The sequence below is a fragment of the Cryptomeria japonica genome, chromosome 9 (genome assembly GCF_030272615.1).
Source record: "Cryptomeria japonica chromosome 9, Sugi_1.0, whole genome shotgun sequence".
Classification (NCBI taxonomy): domain Eukaryota; kingdom Viridiplantae; phylum Streptophyta; class Pinopsida; order Cupressales; family Cupressaceae; genus Cryptomeria; species Cryptomeria japonica.
Window position 1 is genome coordinate 578,229,120 of NC_081413.1, and position 10,373 is coordinate 578,239,492.

General features: G+C 36.4%; 1 protein-coding gene across 1 annotated transcript; it reads left to right on the forward strand.

Moving 5' to 3' along the window:
- Positions 1–7,514: 7,514 nt before the first annotated feature.
- On the forward strand, positions 7,515–8,825 carry LOC131062861 (F-box only protein 6-like). The gene has a single exon (XM_057996598.2). The coding sequence runs from the start codon at positions 7,515–7,517 to the stop codon at positions 8,823–8,825; it is 1,311 nt and encodes a 436-aa protein (XP_057852581.1).
- The last annotated feature ends 1,548 nt before the right edge of the window (positions 8,826–10,373 follow it).

The following is a 10,373-nucleotide window of genomic DNA, read 5'->3' on the forward strand; positions in this document are numbered from 1 at the left end:
TAGATTTTTATGAGTGGAAAACCCTGTTGGGATAGAAAAACGACTTGTTAAGATTGTCTTTTATTAATTCATAGAGCACCAACTCTATACACTAAATTTAGAAGTCTTAATACTTCAAGGAGCACCAACCCCTATGCTTCTTACAATACAAAGTATTAACTCAAGTTACAGTCAATGATAATCTTGTAATTTCATGATTGCAATCACAAGATTATCACTAGTTGGAACACGTATAATGAAGTAGTATATATCATGATTCCAACTACAAAGAGTATTTCAACATATCCTTCACATCTCTGTATAACAAATAGAGAGTTACAATTTTCTTTCTCAAACCAATCTTAATCACACTAAGAGAGAGTAAGCTCAATCTCTAGTTTACAATAGAGAGAGATAATGCACACCTTATCTCAAAAAAAAATTCAATCAACAAAACCCTTTGACAAAAGATCTATATTCTGTTTTGGATCGAAAAATATATCTTTTTTTCTCTTTTTCCCGAAAAAAAAATACTCCTGTTTAAATAGCCAGTTTGTCTATCATCTCATATTCAACATATAACCCTCGAAATAGGGTTACAAAACCCTAACTAGGGTTTGTTCATCAAAACTAAAAAATAACTTATTTTCTATTTTAACAGAAAGAAACTGAATATGATATTATTTCCTCTTATTTTGATAGCTAAAAAATGCAACATATTTTATTCTTGACAACAATAAATAGAATAGACCATGCCTATATAACATAGAACAATCCATGAGAGAGCAGCGAAGGAGGTAGGGTTTCCTCTAGTGAATGTAATGATGGAGAGGCGAACGACAACAACAATGATGGTTCCCATGGACATCCACTGTTTGGTCATGTTGCAAGTTTGGATGCTCAATGGCCTCTCGTTGCATATACCCTTGTTGGGTCTCTGGCCCTGGTGAGCAATTCTTTGCTTCACACTAAAGACGGTGTTTTGGTGGATGATGCAGCAAGATTCTCGTGGGTGTTTAGGAGTAGAAAGACCTGGAGTCTTTCTACCCTATGTAGCTTTGGTAGTGTCTGGGTTGTCCCAAGTCTCCCTCCATTGGTCTGTGTGTGATGGTCACATCCCTTGAGGTTACCTTTCGTGATGCTTGGGGAGTGCGGTGGAGTGTAGGGTTGGATGTCCTTCTTTGAGCCATGTAGGAGATCTCATTGCTGACTAGTTCAAGGGTCATGGCCCTCAGTCTTTGGGGATTTTGGGTCTTTTCCTAGGTGGGTGTGAGAGTCCTCCTCTATTCTATTTCGCTAATGGGCGGTTTGCCTTTGGTTGGGTCTTTCTCTCAACCTGGAGAAGCCATACCATGGCTTTCTACAATGCTACTGGTGTTGGTGTCACCAAGGTTTGTTGTTTCTGTTCTAGCCCTTGGCTCAGCTTGATGGCTGAAATTCTTATGGAGATGCTCATGGAGATGTTCAGTGGTGGTCTTTGTGCTTTCCTAGTGCAAGGAGGAGCTTCTATTTCTCAGTTCCTTTTTGGGTTTGTGGCCTCTCCTCTCTCTGTTCTTTTCCTCTGGTTTCTAGGGGCTTTATCTGTGATGGGTCACCCTCTTCTTGTGGTTGTGGGGTTTCTTATGTGGTACACTATGAGAGGGATTTATGGGCTTCTGGATGTTTCCTATCCTTGTATGTTTGAGGTGACCCTTTCTCCTATGGAGGTGGAGATTTGGTGGAAGGAATTGGTTTGGTTATGCTGGTTGTTGTGGACTTTGCATTGTCTTTTTGCTTTCTTTCTTGTTCCATTGAGGTGGACATCTTTCCTATTGAGGTGGAGAGATGGTTGGAAAAGGCTATCCAATTGCTTCTATTGTTCAAGCTGCTGGTGGAAATTGCCTATTTTTCTCTCATGGTTGTCTCTATTGGAAGGTCTGGGTTTCTCTTTTCCCAATTTCCCAGCATGTTTCAGGGTCTAGATCTTTATTGCTATCTTTTTGTTCAGCCCTCTTATTTCAGGTTTTGGGAGCTTTGAAAAACCCATTGTTGGGTTGTGGTAGCCTTGTTTTTCTCTTAGGCAGGCTGGATGCTGGTATTTTTCAAGGGCCCATCCTGGCCTGTTGTTATCTCTTTTTTGGCTAAGGACTAGTTTTGAGTCTAGTGACTTGTTTTCTTTGTTGAAGGTTAAGGGATCCTGGGAAAACCTTTTCGTGGTTTTGGGTGCCAGTCCAAAACCCACATTCAAAAATGGGGAACCTTTCAAAACCCTTTGTGTCCAGATTGGGTTTGTATGGTCAATTATTGTAATCTGGAGTTTATGATGGAGGATATGGGTGTTTGGATCCACCCATGGTTGCAATTGTAGGTTAAGGGTCCCTCTATAAAACCCTTGTGTTGGTTCTTAGGGTTGATCCTTTCTTTCCTGGATCTGGTAGGCCTGCTAGTTTTCTATGTCTACTCTTTTTAGCAGCGTCGTTATGCATTAGTTGGAAGTTGAAGAGTCAGCTATGCTGGTTTTTGGCTATGGTTTTCTTTGTTAATATCTTCGAGCAGCCTATTTTGTTGGGTTCTAGATCCTGGTAAAATCTATTGGGTTTCGGGTCCCTTCAAAACTTGTTATATGGGATTTCTGGTCCCCTTAAAACCTATTTTCCCTTAATAAAAAACATAGAACAATCCATATCCTTTTTATAAAAGAAACCTTTTGTATTATCAACAAAATGAATTAACATACCCACCTCATACGCATAACCAATACTTTTGATTTTCAAATTTGCAAAAATGAAATTGAACCGTTTAGAATCCTTTTATCACAAACACTCTCTTCGTTTTATTTTAAAACTAAAACAGTGAAACGCTAATGCCTAGAGATGATAATATCTTAACCCGGAGACAAGAATCTATGAAAATCTAAATGAGATCCCCATATATTCGTCCAAAAAGTCCACCATCTGTGTTGTCTATAGTTGTAGCTTGTCATATTCAAAACCCACATCAAGAAACTAATTAAACAAGCCACTATAACTGCCTTCATGTCACCAATGGTGGTGGTATCACATTAGCTTTGAAAACAATGCTTTCATTTTCTTTTTTTTTGCCCTAACTCATTATAAGTCGAGTCCCAAATAATAATTAAAGATGATTTGAAATCCGCAAGGTCAATAGGCCAAATAATTGCCTTGTCTTCATAAATTGCCCAGTCAACATGAAAACTTGAAACATTTCATTCCGATGACAAATGTCAACTGCTGTAAAAAAATAAATAAAAAAAATCCTTAAGTCACAGCATAATGGATGTCATTTCATCATATTTCATTTACTGATTTGCCAAATGGACAGTCGGCTAGTGCTTGATTAGCACTTAAAATAACAACCTTCAACGTGCCAACAAGCTAATGCAAATAATGCCATGCACCATAAAATGCTAAATGATAATCAGCATATAAAATAATAAATGCCAAAAGCACTAGGTGCTAAGTGAAATATAAGCCATGTCAAACTTGTAGTATACAGTGTGCCTCATAACCATGCACCATAATGAAATTGTATGAATGATATGCAACCCGTCACAATGGAACCCTTTTTGTCATCAAGGACAACTAAGGGGCAACAATTTCTAGAATTCATCACATGTTTCAATATGTTGGAGGTATCTTGAAGAAACTTCCAGAATTCTATACATACATGAAAAATATATTGCAGGTAGATGCGAAAATTTTGTTGATTAGACAAAGAACAGGTTGGATAAGATCCATTCAAATCCTAGAAAGAAAGATTTCCTTACAGGGTTTGTCCTTAATGCTACAAATACATTTTGACATACAGAGCATATGAAGGTAGATGAGATATCTTCCAACAATTAGATAGTAGAATAGAAGAAACATTTTAACTTTCAATACTTTTGTAAAGGGTTTTAGGACCCTTCAAAATCTGTTTTTGCCTTAATCCAGAATATTAGTCACTTTTATAATAGAATTATTTGAAAAAACAAAATAAAAAATATAGAAAAATCTGCTTATTCAAACCACTCGGAAAAAAACAAACAAACCAGCCTTCTAAAGATACCATATGCACATTGAATTTTAAGTACTTGGAGAAGGCATGCAATCAATTTTTCGTCACATAAACTGTTCGACCTATGGACGTAATTAAAATAATTTCATCTCAATGATAATTTAGTTTTTAGTTGCTCCTAAAATTCAAATTGCACAGTGTGTTCTGCTCTTCGAGATTCGGACACGCGACATCTCTATTTGTATAGATTCCGCTGTTAAGAAATAATATCATGACCTTTGTGATTTTATTTCTCAAACAATTTTCATTTTATTAAATTCTGTCGACGAAAAGCTGCAAAATTTCAGGGTTTTGCCCGAGTTTATCAGTGAAGTTCGGGTTACGATTTGTAAGTTTAATCTATAGTTTTAGTTTTTTTTGTTTCGTAATTTTGTAGGTTCTTCAAATTGATAGGTCGAATTGACGTATCTTTAATTTGCAGATGTTTTTTGTTTTATTTTTATTTTTCAATTTTTGTGCTTTCTGTTTGGAATACAACAATTATGATGAGGATTGAAGATTTTTCTTATTTTATTTAGGGTGCCTCATCTTAATCAATAAGATGAAATTAGAGGAAATATATGTTTTGAAGAAATTTCTTTAATTGTGGAATTTACAAGACATGTCCTATTGTAAAGCTTTATGCAATGTAAATGCCCATACTTTGGCTAATTTCTAGAATATCCTGTTGGTTGTTTTGAGATCATGTTGCTTTGGTAAAAGAAAATGACAGAATATCCCTCAAATACAATGGAATAGACATTGATATCGTGGATGTATATAATTTCTTTTTAACACTTGTAAACCTTATTTTTGGAAAGAACAGGTTTAAGAAGAACTAAAAAACATTTTTGGAAAGCATAGGTTTAACAAGTGATAAAAAACATTGTTTTTGAATAAGGGAAACGCAGGTTTTGAGGGGCCCTGAAACCCTGCACAACGGGTTTTAAGGGGACCGGAAACCCCCCGAATAAACCAACATCCAACTCCCAGCAAGAAATCGCTGATCAAAACATATACAATGAATTCATATAGCCAACCACCAGTGAAACGCCACAACAAGACTCTGAGGGTTTTGACTGGCACCCACAACCACAAAAGAGGGTTTTAAATAGGCTCCCTCAACCTGAAAGACACTAAGGGTTTTGACTGGCATCCACAACCATTCAAGAGGGTTTTAAACAGGATTCCACAACCTGTCCAAGCATCAGTGATTTTTCGGGAAGTCAGGTAGCAAAAGGCTACCCTGTCCCTTAACCAAAAACAAACACAAACTAAGCTGGGCCCTTAAAAACTGTCAACATCCAGCCAAAGATAAGCAAGAGGATTTTGAAAGGCTCCCCTAACCTTCACATTGGGTTTTACAATGGCTCCTAAAATCACATAGGGATTTTAAAAGGCTTCCCTAACCTTAAAACTGGGTTTTGAAATGGCTCCCAGAACCACATCAAAGGGTTTTGAAGTGGTACCCTCAACCACCTTAAGTTGAAACAGAGGCCTAAATAAGATAGTATCCATACAAACAAGCGCCACCACGCTCTCCACCCCTATAGGAGAAGACATGAAAGAGCTTGAAAGAAGAGATCCAACAATCAGAAAATCACTTGCGTCAAGAGAAAGACCCTCCAAAATTGAAGAGGGAACATTAGCATCTGAGAAATTGCTCTCCCCAGCATCACTACCTCAATAAGGAGAAAAGGGGTGAAGAAAACAATGATCCCACACTCAGATCCAAACCAAACAGGAGCCTGGAGCTCCAAGGCCTCATTCTAACTTCTACCAAAAGGAATCACAACCACCATCTCCACCTCAATAGGAAACTGCGTATTTCAAAAACCCATCATCTCAACCTCAATATGAGATGGAACCACCTCAAGAGGACGTATTGAAAATAAACCAAATGGCTGAGAAAAAAATGACAAAAACAAGAAGAGGAGGGCAAACGCGAACCCTTTCACAACTACTTCAACCTCAACCACGAGCATCTCCGCAAGAGTGGCAGCAATCAGGTCAAGACAAGGGCCAAAATAGAAACACCAAACCCTCACCGCACCAACACCAACAGCATTGTAGAAAGCCCTGGTACGAAATCTCCAAGTTGAGAGAAAGACCCAGCCGAAGACATACTGCCCATCAGCCAAACTAAAAAGAGGACTCTCACACCCATCTGAGACAAGACCCAAAAGCCCCAAAGACTGAGGTCCAGGACCATCGAACCAATCAGCAACAAGATCTCCAGATCTCTAGCAGAGCTCAGAGAAAGACCTCCAACCCTACTGCACAGCCCACCGCACTCCCTAAGCATCCCACGACCAAGCACCAGCCAAGCATTACACAGAAAGCCAGCTGCAGGGGACGTGACCATTGCACACAAACTAAGGAAGGGAGATCTGGAGACAACCCCATCATCGCCTGCGCAAGGCTCTTCACACAGGGAAGAGCCATAGTCTAAGGATTAATACACAAGGACTGGAATCAACTGCTCAAATGACTATTGAAAACCTTCATATACTATAGTAACCATACAAGGATTGGAATCAGATGTCCATATGTTTATTGGGAACCTGCAGGTAAGGGTACATTCTTGAATAATTTATCTCTACTTTAATTATATATTCCTAGTGGAAAAACTGTTGTATATTAGTCCATTAATAATAAGTAACCGCAAAAAAACAAATTACAACATAGAAAAGGACTAGTGACGCTCATATGATTTACTGTAGATGACAATTTCTTTGAAGCATGAGTATTAAAAGGAAACATATGATATCGCACAAACATAACATTTCATGTAGCTGTAATTTTTTGATCTGTTAAGAAATTAAATGTATTTCTCTCTATGCCAGCTTAAGTTTTGCAGCCTATCATTGTTATCATGGCTGAAACATTGAGCTACAAATTAATAAACTATAAAACTATTTGAGATTTATATGCAGTATCAAACACAAATTATTTCAGATTTTATAACGCAAGTTTGAAAACATGCTTCAGAATCAGAAATTAGGTATCAAAATTCACCATTTAAATAACACAAATAGTAAGCAGTGAAATGCAAACCATTTAGAAGTAGTGTCCAGAGAAAGCGTGCCTGTGGAAGCAATGTAAAAATCTTTCCAAGAATTAAATCAAATTTGTAGATATTTATGCATACAATCATAATGATCTTATCTGCTAATAATATTTGATCACTAATTTTTTTTTGTTATTACTATAAGTTGTTCATCAATTGTTTAAATGTTGACCTGAAAATGGTTAACGATAGGTTAAAATTGTTTCGAGGTATGAGAGAGGTATAGTGGCAAATTGTCGACTTGCAAGTCCACAATAAAAGCCTATCCGCTAAATAATAATATCTCAATACTAATTTATTTTAATTTATATTTTTTTTCCACGTCGGCTTCTCTTAGTAAAGTACTCCACATGAAACGCCTATAAAATGGAGTGAGGATGTACTCTAAAAATGAAATAGTACTTGATCCAGGGTTTGAAGAATAAAAGCCATGAAGCCAGAATCGATCCTAGCAGCTGAAGGAGATGAATCCATCGTAGCAGTTGAAGGAGACGCAGAGCAGCGTGGTATATCTAAGCTATCTCAAGATTTGAAGGAATTGGTATTTTCAAAGCTTCCATTTGAATCACTCTGCAGTTCTCGCGTAGTCAATAAAGAATGGAATTTTATTTTGTCCTCGCACAGATTTTTGTCTTCACTGCCGATCCAAGATCCATGGCTTCCATGGCTTCTTATCTGTAATGAAGAAAATGATGGAAATTGGTGCTGTATGGCATACTGTTTTTCAGCACAAAGATGGAGGACCCTGTCTCTCTCTTTTCTCCCAAACCCTAAGGGAGGCCATAGTAGATTTTTACCCTCTTTTTTCCCTAACCCTAAGGAAGGCAATACTAGATTTTTACCAAGTGTAGGGGATGGGTTACTGCTCTTTCAAGAAATCCCCACTCCACAATTAATTGTATGTAATCCCCTTATGAGATCTTATGCAGAGATAGAAATAGATGTGACTGGCCAATTTATACATATCATACAGGGAGGAAACAAAGAGCCATATTTGGTAGTTTGTTCGAATTCTAAAAGTTTTTCCATCCAGATCTACCAGTACTTTCAAGATTCATGGAGGATTAAGTTTCAATTTGCAGGAGAAACACCATCATCAGATATTTTAGGTTCTGAATTGGTTGAGTGCAATGGATTTCTTTTCTGGAAGGGAATGTCGTCATGGACTATCTTTGGTTGCAAAATCCAAGATGAGGGTTTCATTAGCCCTGTTATAATAGATCCATTACCCCCTGAAATGGTTGAAGATCTGGATCTTATGCATTTTCTATCTATGGTTTCATATGGCTCATCTGTTCTTGTTGTGTCCGTCATACTCAACAATCGGAGGCTTGACATAAATCACCCACCATGGTATGCCCCAATTCATCCATCCGCTGTACACAACATTTGCGAACTTGGCCGAACTCAGGACGGTATTGTTATCTGGGAGTTGTTTCAGGACAAGGAAAATGAGTTGGTTTGGAAGTGGAAAGAATTTTTAAAAAAGCCTCCACTGTCACTCCATGAATATCTTGATAAAGATTGGTGGCATCAGGCGTGTGCTTGTGTGGGAGATTACTTGTGCTTTAGCAGTCTATATGGTGATGAAAGTGTAAAGGTGTTTGCATATAATCTAAAGGAAGGGTTTTGGCAACGCCTTCCACTCTGTAAAATTCAAAACACAAACAGAAACCGGAGGATGGTGTCGTTTGAACCAAAACCCCATCTGTATCAGTTTTTAAGAAAATCGAGAGAATGAGCTTGGATGATCAGTACATTTTGACACAACCAGGGATAATATAATTATGGTTATAAGTGTGTAATTTAATGAATCTTCTACCTAGGAGTCCATTTTGGAGAAAGGGTGCTTCTTATAGTGCCATCCTATAGTAATTTTTTTGCGAATTTGTTGCCGGGAATATTTTACATCCTATAGTAATTTTTTTGCGAATTGGTTGCCCGCAATATTTTACACTGATTTTCAGGATATGCAATTCTAGTGATACAATTGCATACACATTTTATGTTAGTTTCTGCATCCTCTATCTTGCTCTAATGATCCAGTGAACTGTTCTGATAAAACTCTTTCGTCATGCATTAACATTCATGTGATATGTTATTTTTAAAGATTGATATTCCTGTGATTTCAATTTGGCAAATGTGTAGTCCTGGAACCTTCAGGTCATTTGTCATATTGTTCTAATTGTTCTTATTTTGTCTATATTTGGCATTCAGATTACATTTGCCCTGTAGTTGTTTTTCTTGGAGACTTTGTCGTAGGTCTATACTATTACTTCACATGGATATTGCCATATTTAAATTTAGCACCCTATGGCCATTAAGTTTAATTGGTGGAGATGGAAATGCAGCAAGGGTTGTTACTATAAGATTTATTTCAAAATTACTGGAGGTATTATCCAAGATCCAGATCAATATTGTGTTGAATCCAATACTAATTACATATTGCATTGCATATGAGAGAAGATCCCTATCAAATACCGATTTGATAAAGCTTTAAATTAACTAAAAATTGAGTCAAATGCTAAGTGTATATTGAGTACAATTAAGTATAAAACTTTGAACTGGATGGGTGGCTATTTACTACTGGTGTTACATGCATAGCTACATTCCATAAAAAAACTAATGCAAGTCATTTAGCTAGCTATTCATTAACTAAATGAAATTGCTTTCTGTTTTTAATTAGTTATTATCAATTATATTTTCAATCATATTGGAAAGTAAGTGCGACAATGGAATATTATTATTGTTATAAAGAATAAATTCAACATCAAGAATACTAGCTTACATATATTTAATAAACATGCATATAAATCCTAAATCAAAAAGTAACAAATCAAACTATATATTAAATATAATTCTGAATATTTAAAGCTATGAACATAATTTGGAAGGAGGAAACCAATAAAGACATTTTAGAAGACAATCATAGAGAAAACAAAATGAAGTTTCAAGGATGGTATTTAATAGTCATAATCCTACGCTTGCTGAATCTTATATGATAAAACATGTGTATTACATGTCTCTTTTTAACAAATACTTGATTATAATGTATGCGAATATATAATCCATATCTAGTAATACCAACTTAAATCTATGCATGCAGAGTTTTATATCTGGCTATAATATTAAACCAAATTAAACCTTAACGAGCCTAACACTAAATGAAATTGAACCTAAAGTTCTATTAAATTATGCTTAATATTTCAATCCTAGCCCTAAGTCTAATTATATATCTAATCCCCACTCTAATACTAAATAAAATTGAATTCTTACAATAAATTTATTT

Bases quoted from the DNA above. Each gene is read 5' to 3' on its own strand.
- LOC131062861 (XM_057996598.2), top strand. From the start codon at position 7,515: ATGAAGCCAGAATCGATCCTAGCAGCTGAAGGAGATGAATCCATCGTA.